The sequence below is a fragment of the Plectropomus leopardus genome, chromosome 21 (assembly GCF_008729295.1).
Source record: "Plectropomus leopardus isolate mb chromosome 21, YSFRI_Pleo_2.0, whole genome shotgun sequence".
Taxonomy (NCBI): domain Eukaryota; kingdom Metazoa; phylum Chordata; class Actinopteri; order Perciformes; family Serranidae; genus Plectropomus; species Plectropomus leopardus.
In genome coordinates this window covers 3,711,706-3,736,796 of record NC_056483.1, presented here as the reverse complement: position 1 = coordinate 3,736,796, position 25,091 = coordinate 3,711,706, and the positions used below count along the sequence as shown (strand labels likewise).

At 38.3% G+C, this 25,091-nt stretch overlaps 2 protein-coding genes across 2 annotated transcripts; both read left to right on the top strand.

Annotated features, from left to right (window-relative positions):
* The first annotated feature begins 2,381 nt into the window (after nt 1-2,381).
* Nucleotides 2,382-9,570, top strand: LOC121960968 (adhesion G-protein coupled receptor G4). The gene is made up of 7 exons (XM_042510871.1): nt 2,382-2,612; nt 5,152-5,249; nt 5,887-6,212; nt 7,632-7,890; nt 9,014-9,064; nt 9,442-9,503; nt 9,547-9,570. The coding sequence occupies exons 1-7, from the start codon at nt 2,593-2,595 to the stop codon at nt 9,568-9,570; spliced, it is 840 nt and encodes a 279-aa protein (XP_042366805.1). The 5' UTR covers nt 2,382-2,592.
* A 29-nt stretch (nt 9,571-9,599) lies between these two features.
* adgrg2a (adhesion G protein-coupled receptor G2a) lies at nt 9,600-24,832 on the top strand. Its single transcript, XM_042510870.1, is given in 39 exon segments — nt 9,600-9,678; nt 10,115-10,444; nt 10,543-10,590; nt 10,673-10,746; nt 12,848-12,943; nt 13,039-13,076; nt 13,167-13,306; nt 14,102-14,213; nt 14,290-14,348; nt 14,437-14,484; nt 15,356-15,423; nt 15,506-15,549; nt 15,689-15,722; nt 15,828-15,862; nt 16,035-16,162; nt 16,261-16,378; nt 16,616-17,504; nt 17,605-17,803; nt 17,806-18,158; nt 18,160-18,276; nt 18,566-18,795; nt 18,797-19,251; nt 19,254-19,280; nt 19,504-19,613; nt 19,709-19,845; nt 19,927-20,083; nt 20,520-20,675; nt 20,799-20,895; nt 20,898-20,920; nt 21,307-21,346; nt 21,437-21,540; nt 21,808-21,932; nt 22,092-22,360; nt 22,440-22,539; nt 22,915-23,201; nt 23,329-23,430; nt 24,254-24,373; nt 24,633-24,669; nt 24,671-24,832. Coding segments are annotated over 39 exon segments (5,616 nt in total). The 5' UTR covers nt 9,600-9,629; the 3' UTR covers nt 24,732-24,832.
* The last annotated feature ends 259 nt before the right edge of the window (nt 24,833-25,091 follow it).

Here is a 25,091-nt window from a genome sequence, read left to right as displayed (position 1 = left end):
AAGTTTTTTAGATGAAACACACATTTATTTAATTGTATATCATCAGCAGTTAAGTTCTGTTATTCTTTCATTTAATTTTCTTTCTTTCAAGTTACTCTGAGTGCCGCTGGTCTTCTCTCAATCAGGTAAAAGATGTGACAAATGCTCCTTCTTTGGGGTTTTATGTTATTACTGTCTCCTTTTTTCAGCCCTCATCAATGCTTTGTATATGTTTTCCTTTTCCCCTTCCCTCTACCTCCTCACGCTAAATTACTTTGCATACTGAAGACTGATAATCCTAATCTCCTTAATCCCATAACAATTTTCAATCTCAAAGACTGATGCATTGAGGCTTGTTAGGTTAAATGCCTGCACCTGGGCCCTGGACTGTACCAAACACCTGCCACAGCACAGGGGAGATTTGGGGAGAGATCCTTTGTAGTAATTGTGTTTGTCCAGTTTCTTTTGTTTAATTGTTTGTGGCCAGCCAGTATGTGTGCTCCCCTTGTTTGTCTGTAGGGAGGTCATTTTATTTCTGTCGGTCTCTGAAAGGTCACCTTTGCTGTTGTACCTCAGTTTGCTATATTAAGAGTTCACTTTTTGTTGACCTGATTTAAGCAGCAGTTTAGTTAATAATCAGCTCAATCCTAAGAGCCACGCAGGTAAGAGTAGCCAAAAAACATTGCCAAATTCATGGTGAAAGCAGCATAGTACTACATTGTCAGTCAGTGAATTTACTTGTTGACCTTGTTTAAAGAAAGTTTAAATTTAACAAATTTCTTGAATAGCTCTAAATAGTTCCTGGATGATCTAAAAGTAGCAGAAACTTTTTGTTAAGAATAAGAACTGAATGTATTCACTGTTTTCTCTGGTTGAAATGCAGGTGGGAAAGGTGGGAAAATTCTTTCTTTTGGTATTTACTTTCTCATGACCTGCTGCTGCTGAGTGATTTACTGTAATTCATGTGAGCAGGTAAGCAGATCTCACTCAGGGAGATTTTGGCAGGACGCTCAGGTCATACTGAAACTCAGTACCCAAAAGGTGACCTTTATGCCCAGTCTTATTACTAATCCCCTGCTTACTCCTATAGACAGGTAAAAGAGATTATATTGTCTTTTGGACATATTCATATTATATTAAGAAAAGACAGTCCAGATGCTGTAAACTCCACTGAGGAGGAGAAAGCTCCATTTGTGCCAAGCTGTGAAGCCTTAGTTTGAATAATTTCAGAAAAGAGAGGGGAAAGCTTGCCATTGGGATTTTTTGATTCACTTAAGCTTGAGCTAAACACACACACACACACACACACACACACACACACACACACTGACAGCTAACTCACCTAAAAAGTGCTGTGTCACTGAAGAAGAGCAGTAACGTGCTGCAGTTCTGCTCTGCTCCACTGATCTGATACTGTATTGTTACCCCTCAGTAAAAATGAACAAAGGATGACACTTGATCTGTAGTGGCGGAAAAACATCGCTGTAGTCTTTATTGCCCCCTTGTGGCAGACGGTCGAATACTTAATTATCTGTATCACCATAAACACACACACACACACACACACAGACAGACAAGTAAAGACACACTGAGATTTGCAGAGCCGTGTCGCCCTGAGGCGGCTCCTGTCTTGTTTGGATTCATTTTACGTCTGACGTCAGATGCCATTCCTCAGATTCACAGCCCAGTCGTCAGTGTGTGTGTGTGTGTGTGTGTGTGTGTGTGTGTGTGTGTGTGTGTGTGTTGTGTGTGTGTGTGTGTGTGTGTGTGTGTGTGTGTGTTTGAGAGAGCGAGGGAAGATGTCTGACTGGTTTGTCCACCTGAATCTAACATTTCATACTTAGCCTACTGTGTAATTTTTTTGCCTGTTTTTGCAATTTGCTGCAACACGCACACCTTTTTTGTGGACACACACACACACACACACACACACACACACACACACACACACACACACACACACTCATGCATGCACACAGACAGACACACAAAATACACACACCACATAAAGGTTAATACCCTGTCCAGGAACTGTCTGGTCCTGCATCCTGTAATACCAGCTGCTGCCCTCCAGTCACACTGAGATAGAAAACAACACAGATAGATAGATAGATAGATAGATAGATAGATAGATAGATAGACTGTTCAACACTTAATTATCTCCGTCTCTTCCTCTCTCCTCCTCCTCGGTGTGGGTGTGTCATCATTTCGTCTACTGTCTACTCACATTTCAAAAATACTGATTTGCTGAATGCACCTCGACACTCTCTCTCTCTCTCTCTCTCTCTCTCTCTCTCTCTCTCTCTCTCTCTCTCTCTCTCTCTCTCTCTCTCTCTCTCTCTCTCTCTCTCTCACACACACACACACACACACACACATACACACAAACACCTGATGCTTCAGATGATGCTCTTTTGTAAGAGACAGGTGGCTACTGGAGATACAGGGGAGAGCGGCTGAGGACAGAGACGGGAGGAGGGAGCAACAGACGAGAGAAGTTGTGAGAGATACTTTGGACTCATGATGGACAGATGAACCGTAACACGGGCAAGATGAAGAAACGTGTGCGTATGCACACACGTTCACACACATAAACCCACACAGACTCTGCAGATGCTTTTGAAAAGCATCAGGTAAGAAATGTAAGACTTTTTACACTTTTCAGATTGTTATTTCAGCTAAATTTAAACCAACAGAAAGAAAATAACTTGATAATATTCATACTTTGACTGTCAAATGTGATGTATGACAGTCTGTGGATGATGCATATTAAAAAGGTCAAGATTAGGATTAATAAAGAGTCCCAAACAATCTTGAAATGTCTTCACACTCATCTAAGTTTAAATATAGAAAGCCAGACTATGGGAACTTGAGATTGGCTATGAAAACAACAGTTCGGCTCCTGTGTAGCCTCCAGGCTTGAACAGTTACTGTTTCCTTTCCTGACATCACATCCATGCAGATACATGCAGTTTTACATGTATGATTCCCTTAAACAGCTTTATGCAATTTGAATTTTTGAATCACAATTAAACTTGTTTTTCCCAGAAAATAGCCAAAGAACATGTGTTATTATATTTGCTTGTGTGAAAGTAAACAAATGTCCACACTAAAAGCTTTAATCTCTTGATCCATCCTGTATTAAAGGTTTCAGATAAGTGTAGATACATCTGGAAACAAAAGAATGATATAGATCAACATTAATAGACAAATAAACTTACAAAAAGTAATGATTGTTTGTTTTATTTGTGCGTATTATTTGACGTAGTGGTGCTTGCGCCTCACAAGGCAAACCTTGTAGATCAACATTTTTTAATAAGGTCCTGTGTAATTGCAGGCACTCCCTGTTATTACAGCACAATCAGTCACGCTCTGCAACACTTACGTGTATAGATGTATGTGTACAGATGTGATAACTTCCATTAATTGGTGTGCGGGTTAAAAATAGGACTTGACAAAAAAGGAGCAGTATGTTAGGAAAAAGGAAGCATCTAATCATCATCATCAGCTGAGCCAAATAGCCTAGTTTTACTTCTGAAAGGCTATTAAAGGATAATTGATACTGTGAGTGCACAAGAGTCACAGATGCTTGGTTTTCACCACTATTGCTTATGAAAAAAACAGAAGAGAAAGTAGAAAATTTAAAAGGAAAGAATAAAGGACTGGAATATGTGCATTAATGTAATTTGAAAAAAATGTATACAAATTTTTAAATTGTTAAAAAGTCTAAATTATTAATCACTATTCAACATGTTCTTATAGGAAAGGGAATTCTATTTAGATAGCGCATTTAATTGCAGGTAAACTCAATGTCCTAAATGTTAAAATACATACAGCAACGAGTGACAAATACAAAATAAATAGATAGATAAAATAGGCCTACAGGAGTGCAACACAAGTTTAAAAATAACTTTACCAAAGTGTTTTACACAATAAAAAGAAGATAAATGACTTGAAAACAATGTGGTAAACAATATGGTAAATTATGAAGTGAAATCTCATCATCTGGGCTTTGTTTTTGTCTTCCCCAGAAAACTGCCTATCCCAGCTTTAATATATCAGAATCAGAAATACTTTATTGATCCCTGGGGGGAAATTGTGGTTTGTTACAGTCGCTCTGCTGCCAAGCATAGAGAATCATAGTAAGTAAAAGGATAAGTACCTGTACTAAGTGTCGACAGTATAAAATAATTTTAAAAAAAATACAGTGACAGTAAAAAACCTACCACTAGTATGCAAATATTTAAAAATGTATGTGCTTGTATAATATGCTGAGTATGTTAAGTTTAAAAAAGGAAACGAAATAAATTAATAAACAATTAGCACAATATGAACATTTTAATATTATAAATATGTACAATGCTCGAGTATGTCAAGTGCATTAAATTATTATTATTATTAAATTATAAATATGTTTAATGTTCTGAGTATTTAAAGTGTTTATAAATATAAAATAAAAAAGAAATACAGTAATAAACAATCATTACTTGAAGGTGAATATTTAAAATTATAAATATGTATAATGTGCTTAGTATGTAAAGTGTGTGAAATATAATGTACCTTGTACAACAATGCAATGTATAAAACTTGCATTTACATTAAAAATACAAAATTTATGTGTGATGTTACAATGTGCAACAGATATATATGCATAATTAGTGTTGTATCAATTTTGTATTTTTAGTTTGCCAGTGGCTAAAAAAATTAAATAATGCTGCTTTATTAAGGAGGACGGGGGATTAACCAACATAAATGTCTTCCTTCTTCTTTATAACACTTGATACTGCATATTTATTTCACAAAATGGATCATCCAGTGTGGGATACGTTATTATCAACATTTTACAAGCATAGACCGAGCTGTATCAACAACAGACAGGCGCCACAGGCAACAATAACCTGTAGCTTAATTTATGAAGGTGTGAATGCAGTGACGCGTAACCCCATCTGCTGTGTCCACCCCTGCCCTGCAGTCAATCTGTGAATGGAGACAAAGACACGAATAATATCACAGCGTTTTAGTTTACTGGCTGTAAAGGAGAATTTCTGTGTAATCCTACAGCTGAACAATGATACACTGTGATCATATCTACATCCAGAAACACAGGTTGCATGCGAGGAAGGATGAGAAATGTTCTCAATTACAAAGCTTGTAATGAAATTGTGTTTCCAGGAGGATGCATGGCTTTTACTTTGGAGGACGGTGGAGATGGACACATTGTTTCCTCCTTGTTGTCTGGCTCACATTGACGACAGCCTCTCCACCTGAAGGTAACTCACAGGACTGCAAGCTTGTTTATCACTGAATCAGTCAAAAAATAAATGGTGTCAATGTACCATATACAGTAGCCCATTCTAGTTTTCTTTAAGGATTAGTAATCCCTGTTTTTATGCTACTTAAAAAGAATTGTATTTTTGCAAATCGGTCTTATTAAAATGAGTCTGTTAAAATGGACTGCTTGTGCTTATTATTGGCTTCTCATTGTGCGTTTGCTGTATAGACCTTTTTTGATATATTTTAGGTGAACAGATTTGGCACCTTTTTATTTTGTGATACTGCATTAGCAAACATTGCAACATTTTGTTTTGTCAAATTCGATAAGCACAGATTCCCTAGTGTTCAGTAAGGAGATATTTTTTACATGTCGAGCACACCAGTTATTTCATGGTGTGCAAAAAATAATTTTCTTTGTTCCCACAACTTCCCATAACTTGTGTCTACAAAAAAATAATAAAAAATAGTTTTACACATTTTTTTTAAACAAATCAAACCAATTTGCTCCAGTTTCAGAAGGTTAAATAGCTTGTGAAAGGCCTCTATTCAAATGAGCACAAGAAAACTGAGATCATCAGCTTCCAGTTCAGCTCTGTGATGCATTAAAACTCTCAATCTGCATTTCTTTTCCAGAACTTGGCCATTTCATGGGAGACACTAAGGCAGTGTTGAATGGCTGTGAAGACCACTGGACCCTGCAGGACACGGCCACCATGCCCCCGCTCACTCAGATGACTTTGTGTGTTGACATCCGTGTGGTGGTCCCTGGAGCCTGGGTGGCCTTCTCTTACAAGTTGGGCCACGCACCCAGACCTGTCCTGGCACTGGAGGGGGATGAGGAGGTGCTGTATGTGTGGCTGCTAAAGGTCCGTCACAGATTTCCTGTACGGCTGTCCCCAACACACTGGCACAGGGTGTGTCTGAGGAGAGACATGTGGCAAAACTCTTTCAGCCTGGAGGTAAGACTTTGTGTGCTTATATACCCAGTGATAGCAGAAGTGTTTACATTAGTTACATCGGTAAAACACTCCATTACAAGTAAAAGTACTGCATCTGCCCTTTGAAACCTGGATTTACATCAGTTTCTTGCATTCGGATGCCTTTCAGAAAAAAGAAACAAGCAACTTGATCCCGCAAATTGCAAGAAATTATTATTATTTTTTTTTAAAAGGGGAAAAATATTAGAAAATAATTAGTAAAATAAATTTGTATTTATTATATATTCAATTACATTTATATTTTAGGCCATTTCATTTTTTCTTTTTTTAAAAACCATTTTCAGTGAATTTTCTTGTATTATTTGTTAATTTAGGAATACCATTGGATTACTATGTAAATCAAGCAAAACATACAATATTTACTCTCTGAGATGTTGAGGAGTAAAAGTATAAAGTAGCATCAGATTTGAATACTCAATTAAAGTACCTCAAATTTGTACATAAGTTAAGCACTTGAGTCAATGTGCTTTGACCTCTGAGTGTGCCGTGAGGTCCACACACAAAAAAACAGATTATTTACACGCCTCAATAAGTTGCTCAAATGCCAAATATTGTGGGTGAGGTTTGGAATGAAAGACAAAACAATGCATTGTAATAGAAACTGTTTAGACAGGCAGGCACGCAGAAGTATGTGCAGTGAAGCTGTGTAGACTTTCACAGTGGAGTACCATAAATAAAAAAAGATGCCGGAGTTGACAGCTTCCCCTGGCTTTGTCCAGTAGTTTGCAAATGGTTTGCTTTCTGGCGTTATGCTGGCAAAGCTAATCACAACAATTTAATAGAAACACCATTTTTATTTAAACTTTAAACCTTAAACCTGCAAATGAGGTATCATTTTAGCATCCTGGTTCCCTCGTCTTGAAGTCAATATTTTTTTAAATGTTTTTGTTAAGATGCCTGAAATTAGGTCTTTGGTCAACACAAGCTTCAGAGACTTTCACAGTTTGTTCTATGACATAAAATACATCGGTAAATATCCCACTTGCAAACTTTAAAGCTCTACTGCTGCTAACAAGTGGCTAAATGAGAATACAGAAAGTCATTTCACTGAGCCACGCTGAATATGGCTGTAAAGCCTCATTGTGGTCCAGTAAAGTCATGCGACTGTAGTGTTGTTTGTTTAGAGCCTAGCATTACTTCAAAAATCCTGAAAGTGGTGTTAATTTGTAAGATAATCATGCCGAGAAAAACGTTTCACAAACCTTTTTTTCCAATAATCCAAAATCCAGTGGAAAAACCCCATAGGCTTTTTGCCGAGGGAACCACCGTCAAGCTAACTTCTTCATCGGCCTACAGAGAAGCGCCATCCCTGGAGCATGCTATTCATATTCTGCCAATTCAGAAAATGCTACTGCTAATATTGACAGCTTCCACTCTCAGGTTGATGGGGAAATGGTGGCAGAGAGGATCGTCATCGCTAACGCCATCCCCAACAAGGGTTCCCTCTGGCTGGGCTGCCGTCCCAGACACCAGCCGGCAGGTGCCGTGACCGCGGAGGTGGAGCTGTACCTGTTCCGCATGTGGGCAGATGTGCGCGACCATGGGCCCTGTGAGGATGGCACTGTGATTGGCTGGAACTCTCAGTATTGGGGCGTGACCAGTCCCAGGGCCAGTCAGAGAGACCCCAGCCTTCTGTGTGGTGAGACATGCATGAGCTCGTTTTTACATGACTGATCTCGGTTGTAGATGTTCAAACTGAGATCTTTTGCATGAACTACTTTCCTGACTTGTTGCATTCAAGCTAAAATGTAGCATGGCATGTTTGCAGTTTGTGTGTTTTATTAGATCAGTGATACTCAACTGGCTTTGATTTGGGGCCACTTTTGCAAAATAGCAGAAGGCCAGGGGCCAATGGCAGCAACCACATACATAATTCTAAGATTTTGGTAGAATTAGTTTCAAGGATTTTGGGACATTTCTAGAGCTTTGGGATGATTCTAGGATTTTAGCAAATACTGGGGATTTTAGGAAATTTCTAGAATTTTTTCAAGTTCCTAGGATTTTAGGAATTTTCTAGGATTTCAGAACATCAACATTTGAGATTTTAAGACTTTTCTTGGATTTTAGGAAATTTCTTGTACTTTAGGATGATTCTAGAACTTAAGGACATTTCTAGGACTTAGGGCATTTCTAGGATTTTAGGATACTTTCTTGAATTTTAGAACAATTCTAGGATTTCAGGACATTTTGGGGATTTTAGGACGTTTCTAGGATTTTAGGACATTTCTGGATTTTAAAATGTTTCTATGATTTTGGACATTTCTAAAATTTTAGGACATTTCTGGGATTTCAAGACATTTCTGGGATTTCAGGACAATTCAAGGATTTAGTACATTTCTAGGATTTTAGGACATTAGGGGCCTAGGTAGGACCTCTGTCAGGGGGTGTGAGTGATCCCACCGGCACTTTTTTGAATAAGCAAGCTCTATCTTAATGCTGTTTTATGCACTATGGCACCTAATTTATACTGAAAGTACATAACAAAAGAACAAAACAATTTCCAGTGATGGGGGGCCTAGCACTGTATTGGGGGCCAGATTTGGCCCGCTGGCCATAAATTGAGTATCACTGTACTAGAATAATCTCTCCAGCTTGTTTTTAAACATAAAATGTCCCTTTTGCAATAACAATTTAAAGCAAAAATAGTGCATGCAGAACACATAACATAATAGTGGCACTTCAGTGGTGTCTTCTTCTCTTAGTTGTGCATGTTTCAGAGCATGTTGGATGTTGAATGTTGCATGTTTTTATGTTACTTGTAGACCACAGACAGTTGAGACGTGGAGCACGTACTCACAGAAGCATAACTGATGGTGTGTATTCACGTGACTTACACAGTCACATGCATGTTATGTGTATCTTTCTGAATGTGAAGTTAAATTTGTATGTGCCTGTATGTCGAGAGGACAAAGAAGGAGATAGGAGACATTCTGTTAAATTGAATATTAAAATTGGGGTTTTTTTGGTTTTTTTTAGCTTCTTGACACCTAAATTTGCTTTTTAAGAAATCCAAAGTTAAAGAGAGTTAGGGAGAAAAAAATTTGAAAACTTGACATGATTTTAAGCTACTACTGTTAAGATATTTTTTTGATAGAAATAACAAGAAAGACAGATTGAATTTAAAATTGAAGTAAACACTGTTGAACAGCAGAGAAAAATAGTAAAACTTAATTTACATTCACTGTTTCAGTGTTCAGACCTGGATTTGGACGGTCATTCACGCCTCTGCCTGGTGAGCAGCTGTTTGACACAGTCATAATTCATGATGTACCGCCTCTAATTATCTCAATTACAGCGCTTCCTTCCAATTCTAACTTAACATCCTTCTTCTTTCTCTTCCAAGAAATGCCTTCAAACACAACTACCTCAAGTCCTGTCATGGTAACGCCTGTCACTTACATGAGCAACCAGACGCCAACAGTCAGAGGTGAGTCATGAGGGCTGAATCACATCATGTCAGTAAATGGTCTAAAGTATTCCTTTTGCAGTTTTGGCCATCGTTTCTGACAAAAATGATCAAAATGTAATGTAATTTAATGTATAAAGTAACAGCAATTTAAGGTTATTTTCATTTTAGCCCTGCTTCTTGTAGTACTGGCAATCATTTGGCCCTGTTTTTGTAGTTTTGTTGTTGTATCAGTTATAATAAACAAGGTAGCTGCAATCTATGGATAATTTCAGAGATTTTGAGACTATTTTTACGGTCCATACTTACAGTTAATTATAATAACGTTATGATGCCAGTGATGACATAAAGCAACAGAAATTCAGTTTAAAACCCGATTTATCCTTAAAATGTCTTGTAAACTATTTTACCCGAATACAAGTTAATATGTGGCTAATGTGTGTATTTTATTTTTTAGTTTCAACAACCACTGGTGGCACCACAGTCAACAGCTACCAAACAGAGCCTCCATCAGCGACACCGTCAGTTAATCACATCACAGAAAAAATTCCATCCGCCATCGAGAAATCATCCTCAACAAATGTGAACCCACTGACGACACTAATCCCAGTCAACCCAACCACAGCTTCCAGTACAAATTTGCTAACAAACGACTGGACGCACACCACAGTCCTGCCCTTCACTGCTGCGTCTGATCCCAGCTCGGCCTATCAGGTGTCAGCCAGTACCCACACTTCTCCAATTACAACTCTGCTCGCTGACCAAACCAAGCCTAGAAAAACATCAGGTTAGTCTGATATTTTTGTGTATTTTTATGTGGGTGGATAATTAGAGACTTTATATGACTGATGTTTAAAAAGAAACACGTTGCCTCTTTTCTTTTAGGGTCACCATTAGTAAATTGTGACATCAGCCAACTCTGTTCCAATAACAGTAAGAAACACCCATCTTTTGTCAACTCAGTGTTTTATTTTGGCATATTTGCAGCCTTATACAACTTCATTTCTTTCTGCAGATGCTTACTTCTGGATGCTGATAAGTGTGGAGACCCAAGGCGTCAGTAAGACTGAACAAGATGTTCACAACTTGGTGAGAGTGACAATATTTTTTCATCCACTTTGTCGGGATTCTCATGTACCTTTCAGTCTCCACTCCTTCCGCGTGTCATGCACCTAATAGCTTTAAATGCCACCTTGTCACAAACAAGTCTTGCCAGCACAAGATTAGCTGTAGGAACGGTGCATTCCAACCCTGTGAGGCACCTGAAATTAATTTTGATTTGGACTGTCAAGTATCTGTTGCTGTGTGATCCTGGATGATGTGTCAACATGTCAACTCACTGACCTTTTACAGTCAGTCCCTCCCTCTCACTTTCCAGTATTTTAATGTGCATTATGTCTTTTCCATATTATGTGTTATGTTTATATTTCAAGCTACAAATGACTGTCTGTATATCAGTTGCTCACCTCGTGTTACATACAAGTCAAGTCAATTTTATTTATAAAGCCCATCATCACAAATTACAATTTGCCTCTGAGTGCTTTACAGCATACGACATCCCTCAGAATGACTGAGGAAAAACTCCCCCAAAAAATCCCTATAACGGGGAAAATAAATTGTAGAAACTTCAGGAAAAGCAACTGAGGAGGGATCCCTATTCCAGCACGGACAGACGGGTTAGGGAGAGTTTTGCCCAACCTAACAAGATAATGTGACCATAATTTTAACTTCCCAAGTCATATACCTTAACTTGGACATTTTGAATTTTTATCATGACTTTATCTGTTGTTTTATTTTTCTAGTCTAGGCCTACAAAATTACTTTTTAAGGTTAATACAGGTTGTACCTTTTTAGTAACCACCTTACAGTTTATGATTTATTATTTATTTATTTCTGTGTTTTCAGCTGTCTCTGTTCTCAAAGAAGTAGCATACTTTGTACCACAACTGAGCTGACAGTGACTTTCATTCATGCAGTTCTGTTTGTTTAAGAACCGCATCACAACAATGACATAAGTGCATGCATGCACAGTTAAGTTGAGGCTTGTCTCAAAGGTTATGTAACAATGTTTCCTGCAATGACAAGCTGTAAATCTATTTCCTTTATGCTGAACTACACCTACCAACCATGTCACAGTGCAAAAAGAAGTGTTTATCTACTAGTGGATGATATGGTCGTGCTCATGTGTGAGATGTAAAAATTAAGTGCATCCTCCTTGGCTGGGCCAACACATTCTCATACCAAGTCATCACATATTGCCACTTTGCAATGGATTCTGCGTTGACATATCACGCTCCAGGTGTGTTCAGTACTAATGCTTCCAGGATCCGTTACCATGATGACAACACAAGCACATGGTGGGATTACGCTGCACGTGGTTATGTTTACACAACACAAGCACATGGCAATAGCTGTCGAGACGTCAACAAAAACACATGCTGGCACAGATGATTATGATTTGAGGAAGGAGGCACATGGTTAGATGTAGAAAAAAACTATCACATTCAGGTGGGAAGCAAACACCGGTTTCCCACAGTGACCGCAGAGCTGTCATGTTAGCTGTCATGTTAGCTAGCTCAGTGGTGCTAGATGTGACTGGTGGAGTTCAGTAAAAAGAAAATCGTTCCTACACTAAACTGCTTACAATGAGGTCTGTAGGTTATCTTGAGCAACTGGGTCATGATTTTTGTAAAGAGGCATTGCTGTTTAGTTTTTAAAATTTATTCTTTTGGCTCTTTGAGCACTACAAGCTGAGTGCCATCTAATTCCATTATATTGGAGAGAAGGCAGACATCTCTACCGCCAATATCTGCAACAGTTGGCACCCCACACTAAATCAAGATAGACTGATGAATAGTACTTCAAGTAAGAGGAAAAATAAATATTTTTAATATTTTGAGGTGAACTACTCCTTTAAGCCATCAGTAAGATACTATAATTGCATCAAAACTCAGCACATAGTAGCTTTAACTTATTTTCATTTCTCCTGTACGTCCTGGTCTCCTAAAATTTGGGAACTGTGTATAAAAAGGGCGACACTTTCTGCAAAGTTCATCTGATGTGGATGTACTCTAGTGCACAACAAAATATTTGTCACTGTCCTCATATTTGAACTGTATATGTTCAGCTCTCATCACCTCCCACGCAGTATCAGCATGTGTCTGCCTCTGTCTCTCCATCTTTCACTCAGGTGTCAAGTGCGTTTGGTTGTCACAGTGACGGAGGTGATGCTGCGCAAAGTGTAACAGGCTTTATAGATTTCTGTCAGGATGACAGACGACTTCAGGTCAGTCTGTCCCAAAAACACCCTTTCACTTTTCAGAATGAAATTTCTCCTACAAGGCAAGCAAACAACTAGAACTTTTCTCTCTCTCTTTATAGGCAGTCCAGGTGAACTGCAGTGCGAAAAGTAATATAAGGTAACAGCATGTCAGTGAGTATTTTGTGTTCACTCCTACATATATATTAGATTGCACCTCCTCACAGTGGTGTGAATACTTTGTTTCCAGACAAACAACCTGCGCTGTGCTGTTGCAGCTCAGCCACGCTGTCTCAGCGTGTGAACTGCAGCGGGCTGGAGTCTCTGCACTGCAGCAAGCTGGAGACGAACAAATACAAGCCAGAATCACAGGAGAGGTGGAGAGAGTCGGTGAGCATTTTTCAATCACACAGTTGACCTTCATACGTGCACAAAAACACACACATACCACTGCTTAATTGACTAATCATTGCAGCACTAGTTAAAATTGCACCAACAGTTTCACTCAGTAAATGTTTGTGTGTCTATGTACAATATGTGAGTGCATATTTTTGTTGGTGTTTTAGACATTTGCACAAGCACATCTGTATTTGTGTGTGTGTTCAAGATCCAAGATACAAGATCCAGACGTCAGCTCATGAATGAACTTAAAATGTGGCATCACTTCAAACTGACAGCTTTCAACATAATTTTATATTGTAGTTGTTTTTTTTTTTGGTTTTTTTTTACATCACAAATATTTATAAACAAAGGCATACCTTTGTAATTATGAACAGTTAAGAAACACACAAAATGTTAGATGATATATCAAATTATCAATGACATTTGCTGATTTCATCTTTTTTCAATATGAAAATTTGATTATTTTCTTTGACATAAATGACAGTAAATTTAATAGCTTTAGATTTTTGGACTGTTGTTTGTATAAAATCTACCATCTGAAGATTGGGCTTTTGCAGCCTTAATCTTAACTTAAATCTAAATAATATCCCCACTTTCAAGGCCTAAATAAACTGTACCTTACAAAGAAAGAAGTACAATCACATAAAAACACACACCCACACACACACACACGTTTGTATTTCTTTACATGTGAGGAACCTTGCTGTCATAACTCATGACTCACACCAACATGCCTAACCTTAACACAAATTAGCTTACTCATGTTGATTTTGTTCCCCACAGGTCGGGATGTTTGTGAAGATGTGGAGTCCTCCAGTGGCGGCTTTGTGAGGTGCACGTCCACATCCTCCCTGGATGAAATCTGTCGGGCAAACAAACACTCAGAGCTTACATGGTGAGTCAGTTTTTCTATGAGAATATATCTGTACATGTGTTCACGCTCTGTATCTTATCAGTGTTTATTTACTCAGCTCCCTCATAGAGCCCGACTCCAACCCCGCTCCACAGGCTAAGACAGACTCCTGCAGCAGTGAGTATCAAAAACACAGACACCCTTTATCTTTAACCTGAATTCACTGCTGCCTCTGCTGCTGTAACCGTGTTTGTCTTTGCCTCAGGTGAAGCGCCTCACTTTTGTGACTGCACCGCTTTCTGTAACTCTGCAAGTAAGAAAACACCCAGATCACTGTCTTTCTGCCCATCTGCATATGTTTGTATTGCACAGTCAATTATTTACGTATATACTGTAAATATCAGGCTCATATCCTCTACTGTATGAGATGATATACAAACTGTGAAGAAATTGTTCAATCTATCTATCTATCTATCTATCTATCTATCTATCTATCTATCTATATATCTATCTATCTATTCCCCATTCCACCAAGCAGTGGGTTGTCATGCAATGTCTATGGAAAGCTGCACCAGCCACTTTGAGCGATTCTGATTTTGTGGCAAAGTAAGGCCAAACTGAAAGTTGGGGCTAATATGACCTTGAGTGGCAAATTTCTTTAGTGGCAATTTGTGAAATGGTCTGGGTGGTCACAGTTGCACTAAAACTATGTGGTTAGCTTTAGGCAACAAAAAACAATTGTGGTTTGGTTTAGAACAAGTATGCTTGATTCTAACTTAACATGATGTAATGTAGCTCACGTGACATGCACCAATTACATCATGACATACTGCATTATGTTCTTAAAGTCACCCAGTGAAGACTTTTGCTTTTACACTAGACAAGAACACCACTCTCATGTGTGAAAGTCCAGTGTTTGTTTGACCAATCCACCTAGCCTTAGCAGAGTTTTGTATACTTTTGCCTGACTTCCCTCTTTGCTCCTATTGTAAATACTACGGCCACTAGAGGTCGCTTCATAGCAATAAACCAAAAGACTTATAATTGTTGCTTGAACAAAAGACCTATGTGGTCGAATTTGGAGGAGTATCAATTGAGAGCCATCGGAGAACTATTCCTTTAAATGAAATGTACACATCTCAGAAGGTGACTTCTTCAGTCAGCTTGTCCTTTTTTCTCTTCAGGCCAGTTTTTTGCCCTTAGAATCAACATTAACAGTGCCTCTGTTAATGTTAACCTTCTACAAGAATTGGTATGTAGCACGCAATATAATTTAACAATACTTCCTATTGTATATACGTGCTATACACTGACTTTCTAACCTCATGTGACAGTTGTCTGGACTCAGTATAGCTCACACATGTGCCACAATGTCAGGGTAAGTGTCTTTCCACCTCTAATCACTTACATTTCATGCATGTAAGCTTTGTGAAGTTATTAAGCTGTTAACTTAAAAAAATGAACGTGAAAAAGTTTGGTGTTGATGATTAATTTCTGTGGACATTCTTTGTTGACAGGTCAGTGTGTCAGGGTATTTTAAGGCGATACCAGGTAAATATTACTGCTAACATTTTGGCACCAACCCCCAAACCTTCTTTTTTCTCACACTGATGTAAAGCTATAAATCATGCTTCATCAATTATTTTCTTTATCCAGCGTGTGCATCTGGAATGCCATGGGACACAACAGAGGTAAGCACATGTCTCCTTGTTGTCCATTATTAAAAGAGACAATTACTTTTCTTGTAATCCTGTGTCCATCAATAATACATATTATATATTATATAATATACAAATAATCATTTTGGAATTAAAGTATTCCTTTTAGGTACATTGTTTTAACCCCTTTGCTGCTGCTCTCTAGGTTATACAGCTGCATGGTGATACTGGAAATGTCTGGACCTGTTGATGGTTGCTCCCTGAATAAACTTTTGCAACAAATTATTGACAGTAACAGTGACATAACCAACGAAAGGCCACTTACACGCATGGGTGAGTCTGTGGGTTTATGTCTTTTTTCTTTTATGTCCTATTTTATATAAACGTTTATTATGTACATGTACTATTGATGGTACTCTGTTTGTCCTCAGTGGTTTGTGGTGCGCCCGGTTTGGCTCTCCGTACTCTGTTGGCGTCCAACCTAACCTGGGTTGCCAGTGACCTGCTTACTTCTGATGTGTGCCAGCCTGATCCCACTCTGCTAAAATGGTGAATGAATGAAACATTCCAGTGTTTTTTGGGGTTTGCAGACATGCATGTTTGGCACAAGAAAAACAAAGGATGTCTCTGATGATGTTTATAGTCACAGGCAGGAAAAATGATACTTCGTAGTTTTTACTAGTTGAAGAATAAAACTATTTTATCCTAAAAATACTTGAGAAAAATTGATTTTCAGTTAAAAGTATTGAACTGTGTTCAATATTTTGCTATGTGTTCGCTTTTTAGTGAGGTAAATGAGAGCCTGGCTGTACTTCTGACTGACAGCTGCCCTCCGGAGCCTTCCACAACCACGAAAAGCATTACGCAGCCTTCCACTCTGACCACTAGCAAAGTCACTACAACACCTGAATCCTTATCACCATCTTCGACCAACACAATTGAGCAACCTTCCACAACATCTGAAAATACTGCAACAGTTCATCTGACAAATGCATTACAGGATACAGCTCAGCCCAACATGACAACTTCGCTCTCAACAGTTGACAGTACACAGTCTTCAACAGCACCGTCTGTCCTCCAAACCATCTCACAAAACACAACTGTGACTGTCTCTGACGGGACAACAATACACAAAACAACTTCCTCTGATAACACAACGCTCTTGACAACCAGTGAAAACTCAAAACTGCAAAACACAACCGCACACCAAAGCACAACAGAATTCACAACATTATCCCCTTTTAACTCAACATTTCAAACGAGTACAGCTGCTCACACAACCATACTGTTTCCCAACCACACAACAGTGCACAATGTAACTACAGTTACATCGTCAAACAATCACACAACAGTACACAATGTAGCTACAGTTACAACATCAAACTATTATACAACAGAGGACAATGTCACTACAGTCACAGCTTCTAACAATCATACAACAGAGTACAATATAACTATAGTTACACCATCAAACAATCATACGACAGAGTACAATGTAACTACAGTTACACCATCAAACAATCATACAACAGAGTACAATGTAACTACAGTTACACCGTCGAACAATCATACAACAGAGTACAATGTCACTACAGTTACAGCTTCCAACAGTCATACAACAGAGTACAATGTAACTACAGTTACAGCTTCCAACAGTCATGCAACAGAGTACAATGTAACTACAGTTACAACTTCCAACAATCATACAACAGAGTATAATACAACTACAGTTACACCATCAAACAGTCATACAACAGAGTACAATGTAACTACAGTTACACCGTCAAACAATCATACAACAGAGTACAAATATTACAACAGTTACAGCTTCCAACAATCATACAACAGAGTACAATGTTACTACAGTTACACCGTCAAACAATCATACAACAGAGTACAATATAACTACAGTTACAGCTTCCAACAATCATACAACAGAGTACAATGTAACTACAGTTACAGCTTCTAACAATCACAACATACAACAGTGTATAATACAACTACAGTTACACCATCAAACAGTCATACAACAGAGTACAATGTAACTACAGTTACACCGTCAAACAATCATACAACAGAGTACAATGTTACAACAGTTACAGCTTCCAACAATCATACAACAGAGTACAATGTTACTACAGTTACACCTTCAAACAATCATACAACAGAGTACAATATAACTACAGTTACAGCTTCCAACAATCATACAACAAAGTACAATGTCACTACAGTTACACCGTCAAACAATCATACAACAGAGTACAATATAACTACAGTTACACCGTCAAACAATCATACAACAGAGTACAATGTAACTACAGTTACAGCTTCAAACAATCATACAACAGAGTACAAATGTAACTACAGTTACACCGTCAAACAATCATACAACAGAGTACAATGTAACTACAGTTACACTGTCAAACAATCATACAACAGAGTACAATATAACTACAGTTACACCGTCAAACAATCTTACAACAGAGTACATGTAACTACAGTTCAAACAATCTTACAACAGAGTACAATGTAACTACAGTTGCAGCTTCATACAACAATCTTACAACAGAGTACAATGTAACTACAGTTGCAGCTTCAAACAATCATACAAAGGAGTACAATTTAATTACAGTTACGCCATCAAACAATCACACAACAGCAAACAGTATAACTACAATAAGAGCTGATGTAACTTCTCCCAATCAAACCATGGTGAACAATGTAACTGCAGCCAACAATTTCACAACAGAGTACAACATAACTACAGCTGACACCAACATGAACTTACGCAATGGTACAATTACAACAAGCAACGCAACAGTAAGACCATTTTTCACTTCTCCCAATCACACAACTGTGAACAATGTAACTACTGTCTCTACCAATTACACCACTTTTACTGTATCCCAAAATGAAACAACTGCAGATAACATTACCACTGCACCAATCAGGGAAAACGACAAAAACAACTGGTCCTTACAAAAACATAACAGTGTCTACTGCTGCTAGACAAGTTAACGTAACCCTTAACAACGCAACTATATCAACAAAAAATTCAACTGTGGACAATGTGACGCCTGGTGTCGACAACACCACTGAACCCACAGTAGCTCCACTTAACAACCAGACTGTAAATTACACCACTGTGGGAGTGACTCACAACATTACAACAACCAACAAAAATGAAAACTCCACCACAGCTACCACTGTCATCAGAGCCATCATCAGCTCAACTGAAAGCAGTTCAACCACAAACTTCAACCTGGCAACCAAGGGACCTGAAGTTAATTTAACAACCAAAGCTGCAACTACTTCCCTTGGAACTACAACTTCAACAACTAGAACTATGCAGAGTACATCCCTTGCCCAGACTGATACTACTACTGCAAAGCCCTCCTCGGCTTCTTCTACAACAACTCTCCAAAAACCACCACCAACACAAAAAAACCTGGTATGTATAATTACTTTATAGTTATTTATAGTCCATGGCAGCTACTGCCCACCCTATAGGCACCCTCACACTTCTTATACAATGTCATTAATGGCACCATTTCAACCTGATGCTGTCTGGCTGACAACTTTATCCTTTGCTATATATCTATTTGTCAGTATATTGACCACCATGAACAAATAATTGATTAATCACTTGACAACTTGCCATTCTGCTTGCCAAGGTACTGAAACTACCCCCACAACCATCGCAGAGACAGCTCAAAGCCTGGAGGACCAAGCAGATGAGCTGGTGGACCAAACACAGGATGCGTCTCAGCTCAACACCTCTCAGGTGAAGCTCGTAATCTACTCAAGTTTGTACTATCAGAAAAAAAATGAATTTTTGGAAAAAATCTTTTAAACTTGATGTTTTGATGGTTGTTGCAGATTGCACAGGCGGTGGAGAACTTAGAGAAGTTTCTGGAGGGCCCCACTGTCTCTCAGTCAGTTGGACAAAAGACCCTCAATGTCATTAGCAACCTGATGGAGGGTGACTCAGAGGCGCTCTCTGCATCTGCAAACAGGTACACTCACCCAAGCTTTACCAACAGACATGCATATTTACCTACAATTGATTTTTCTGAAGATATTTTTTTTGTTGACAGGCTGATTCAGCTGGTAGATGTCCTGGGCCTGAAGCTTGTTGTCACTGGTGACAGTGAGATCCTCTCTGCAGGTTCGCTGGTTCTGGCAGTGAGGACAGTCGATGGGACCAACTTCCCAACAACATCTGTTGACATTTTCAACACTGAAAATATCCAGGTATTTAATTTAATCTCCTGGTCTCACTGCATTTCAAGAGATATGACAATTCCAAGTCATTTAAGAGCATTTGTGTCATTGTACTTTATCTTGATTTTCTCTTAGGTATGAACAAGATTCATGCAGTATGCATGTTGTACATATCATACACACTGATTTCTTCATAAGGCAAAAAAAAAAAAAAAGAATAATAATAATTAAATCAGAATGATTTTTGATACAATACAAACTAAAATAAAATGTAAAATCAGTAAATCAGTTTAAGTAAAAATCTGTCTGGGAACACTTGTACAAGCAAACCTTGAAATGAAAAAACAAAAGAGGTTCTTGTTGGGGGGCAATGTCTCAACATGCAAATATTATAGGCATAAAGTATCAAAAACTAATTGCCTGAGTGAAACTCCATAAACTATTTTTTAATTTTCTATGTGTGCAGCTCCGGGGCCTCGGCAGATCCCGCTCAAAGAGGTCAGGCTCTGCTCTGGGGTCTGTATTTTTACCCTCCTCCCTCACCACGGGGCTCAGTCCCAACCAGCAGAGGCAGGCCAACAGGGTCCAGTTCACCTTCTACACTAAGTCTGCCTTCTTCCAGGTGATAAATTATAAATAAGCAGCATTTTCAACTTTTTGGAGCAGCTACTGGATAAATTAAACACAACCTTTCAAAAAAAAAAAAAAAAACAACTATCTCTTTTTTTTTTTTTTTTTTGTTCAGGATGCAGCATTAGATAACCAAACTGCTGTCAGTCCAATCCTGGCTGCCAGTGTGGCCAATCTGTCTATAAGCAACCTGAGGGAGAACATTCAGTTTACCATCGAAATATCAACCCTACACAGGTGAGGTCTTTCGTACACACTAAAATAGTTTTTTCATTTTATTTTATTAACAAACCTACTTATCCTTGTTAAATGGTTGCTTTTATTATTTATTATAAAAACATATATATTAAATATATATATTAAAACATAATGGTCTACAGTATGAAAATCATGAATTCATATCCATGTCAAGTCAAAATTAGACCTTATTAACAATAACACCTTTTGTCTTTTATAAAATAAATAGATAAGTAAAATAAAATAAAAGGCCACTTGTAGTTACATTAAATATACATAATAGTTAACTACAAGTTGACTTAAATAAATGGTTAAAACATCAGTGTCAAAAGATTGCTCAAAGTTTTCTATGTGATGCTTCTTAAAAAAATGTTCTTGCTTCACAGGCAAACTCCTCCTGTGTATTTTGGGACTTCACTCAGAATGGTAAGGGCATGCATGCCAGATCAAGTTTGTTTCGCAGGTTAAATTGTCGCAGGTATAAATATCCCTGTTTGTTATTTTTCTGTCGTTCAGGTGGCGGAGGAGGCTGGAGTTCTGACGGCTGCTTTGTTGTCAATGCCACAAAGGAAGAAACAACCTGCAGCTGCAACCATCTCACATCATTTGCCATTCTGCTGGTTTGTGTGCATTTTTTTGTTTGTATATGTGTAGTAAATTTACAATATAACTTAAGCACTTCAAATCACTATTAAACCATGTATAAAGTGAGTACAATAAACAACTGAAATTACCATAAGTAATGGGTAACTTCAATATTATTCAACCTTAACCCGTATTTTCCCATGTTTTTTTGTCTAAGTGACTAATAGAAACAACAATTTTTGACACTAAAAAAAGAAATGTGTATTCACTGTAAATATGTGTGTGCCCTGTCCTAAACACAGGATTTATCCAGAGAGGGAATAATTGACCGTCAGCATGCGCAGATTCTCACGTTCATCACCTACATCGGCTGTGGAATCTCTGCCATTTTCCTCGCCGTCACCTTACTGACATACCTTTCATTTCCGTAAGAATCCAAGTCTTTAACAAGTCAAGAATACTTAAATCTGAGCCTTTTTTAACAAACCACAAAAATCTTACTTATGTGTGGTGGTTTAAAGCTAAAATAAAAGTACAATGTAAAATGCTTTTCCTAATGGTATTCTAACAAACTTTTTTTATACAGAAAACTGCTGCGAGATATTCCTGCTAAGATCCTGGTTCAGCTCTGCCTGTCCCTCCTCTTCCTCAACTTGATCTTCTTATTGGACGGCTGGCTGGCGCTCTACCCGGCAATCGGGCTGTGCATTAGCACGGCCTTCTTCCTGCACTACTTCCTGCTGACATCATTCACCTGGGCAGCGCTTGAGGCTCTGCACATGTACCTGAGCATCGTGCGGGTGTTTACGCCTTACCTCAGCAGATACATGCTCAAGTTCTCACTGATAGGCTGGGTTGGTAACACTGATGTTTCTGAATATTTGCTTTTTTTTTCAGAGATGGCTCTTCTGATTAAAACTCCGGTCTCTTGCAGGTATTCCTCTTCTTATTGTGATCATTGTAATAGCTGTGGACAAAGACAACTATGGTCTGGTCACATATGGAAGATACACAGACGGCACTTCAGATGACTTGTAAGTTACGCCTCAATCTTTAAGCTGGATTGCGGGACTTCTACATAAATAAACGTCCATTACATTCAAGCTGTTACCAAATTAGTTCACACAATGCTGATTAGTCCTATCGCTGCCAGATTCAAATCAATTTTATTTATAAAGCTCAATATTACGAATCTCAATTTGCCTCAGAGGACTTTACAAAATATGTTAAAACTGAGAAATATGGGAGCGGCCTATTTCAAAAAGGTGTATTAGTAACAATTGGATTCACAGACTTGTGGAAAGATTTTGTGGAAAGAATGGTCATGGGCCAAAGGACAGCGGATTAGCTGCTTTAAGTTGTTAACACACAGTCTAAACTTTTCTGTGTCTTCATCTGTCCCCCTGTAGCTGCTGGCTGCGTAACGACATCGCCTTCTATGTGGGCGTGGTGGCCTACTTCCTCCTGATCTTCGCTCTGTGCCTGGTGGTCTTCATCGTTGTCATGGTCCAGCTGTCCCGCATCAAGAAGCAGAACCCTCAGAACCAGCCTCCCAACAGGAGTGTGATGACGGATCTCCGTAGCATCGCCGGCCTCATCATCCTGCTCGGCCTCACCTGGGGGTTCGCCCTCTTTGCCTGGGGACCGCTCTACTTACCCTTTGTTTACCTTTTCTCTATATTCAACTCTCTGCAAGGTGAGACTCCACATGGTAGAAATGTTACATGAAAACAAGTGATATGAGTTCATGCTTCTTTGCCAAAAATTCATGTGTAAATGTAACCCAAAAAGTAATTTTTTACTATATAATTTGTCCTGTACAGGTTTCCTTATTTTTATCTTCCACTGTGCTGTGAAGGAGAACGTCCGCAGGCAGTGGAGAACTTATCTTTGCTGCGGGAAACTGCGACTGGCTGAGAACTCAGGTGGGCGTCTACATATGTTCCTAATACCTCTGATAATTTCATTGGTTGGATTATCGCAAACTTTGAGGAGATACATAATGAGGTGAAAAGTACAAGTTCATGCTGACAAATTTGCATTAAAACTTGCACTCCTTATCTGAACACACATGCACTATACACGTTTGTTTTTTACTTTTCATCTTCAGTTTCCATTGTAAATAAATGTCCATGACTAAATATTTGAAATCAGAAAAAAATGCTACTTTTAGGTACAAAACGTGCCCAAGATTTTCAAAATTTTTAGTTTTCTTCATTATTGAAATAATCCAGTTAAAGGTATTTGTACATCCATGGTACACTGCTCAACTCACTGAATCCACAGCAACATCCCCATTATAGCAAATATGCTGAGCAAATTGGCTTGATTTCTTTCAAAAACATGGGAGGAAAGCAATAAGCCATTTAAGAAGAAATGGCCCAAAACATGTGCTATAAATTAGGGAAAAAAAGTACAAAAATACCTGAGGACATTACATGAAAAAATGCTCAAAAAACCCTAAACGTGCTCAAAAACCTGCAACATCATTTTAAATATATAAACATGATGATTATAAATTTTAAATTTCTTGCCAAAAAAAAAATGAAATAAAATAAAACCATTTTGTTCAATGTTTAAAAATTTTTAAATACCTGTGAAAGGTGTCTGAACACAGCACAAAAAAGTGATGTCGTTCCAGGTTTCAGAGGGTTAATAGATTTTAATATGAAAAAGGAAAATTTAAGCAAATTTGAAAAAAAAAAATTAAGAAAAGATATTTTTAAAATTAACAAACTTTTTTTTCAGATTGGAGTCGCACAGCCACCCAGAACAACAGGAATATGTCGGTTACGACGGCAACCACCTCAGCTCCGCACCTCACCTCCCGAAGCTCCTCCGTTATCAGTGATGGCACCAATAGTAGTGGTAGTTTAGTTTGCAACATATGACCTGCTAACAGTTATATGACAGGAATGCTTCACCCCAACATTACGTTTGTATATCAATTAATCACTTATGTTGAATTCTTAAAAAAAACTTTGTTTTTCTCACATGCCTCCATGGTAAACAAAGAATCCAAAAACGAAACGAAATGGAGTAAAAAAGATCAGCATCTTCTAGTTAGTTGGTTATTTTGAGGCTAATGTATTCCTTTAAAATATATTATTGTGTCGATCCCCCACAGGTTCTGTGTTTGCGGACAGCGGAATATCTGACGGCACCAAGTGACACTCTGCTCAACGAGATCCACAGACGAAATCTGTCACTGCAAGGCGAGGCCTGACAAGTGTGTCAAGCATCCATTTATGATTACAACAATTATTTACTCTGAGAGAGGCGAGGAGACACAGCAAGAGATTAGTGATCTCCTGCATCTCGAGTAAACAATGCAAAAAACTAATCACAGGAGTGGATGCTCACATAACCCTCAGTGTTACACAAGATGAAGGTTTTACAGGTGTAATGAAGGACGGAAGACTGAAGTACCTTTAGCGAGGATGATTATTGCTTGAATGCAACAAGTGTGACTTGATGCCTTTTCTACATTAACAGTAGAATAAATGAACACAGAAATAATGTAACAGACTTGTAAGCAGCGAGAGGTGTAAAGGTGTGTTTCTGACTGAAAAACTGAATTATTTCA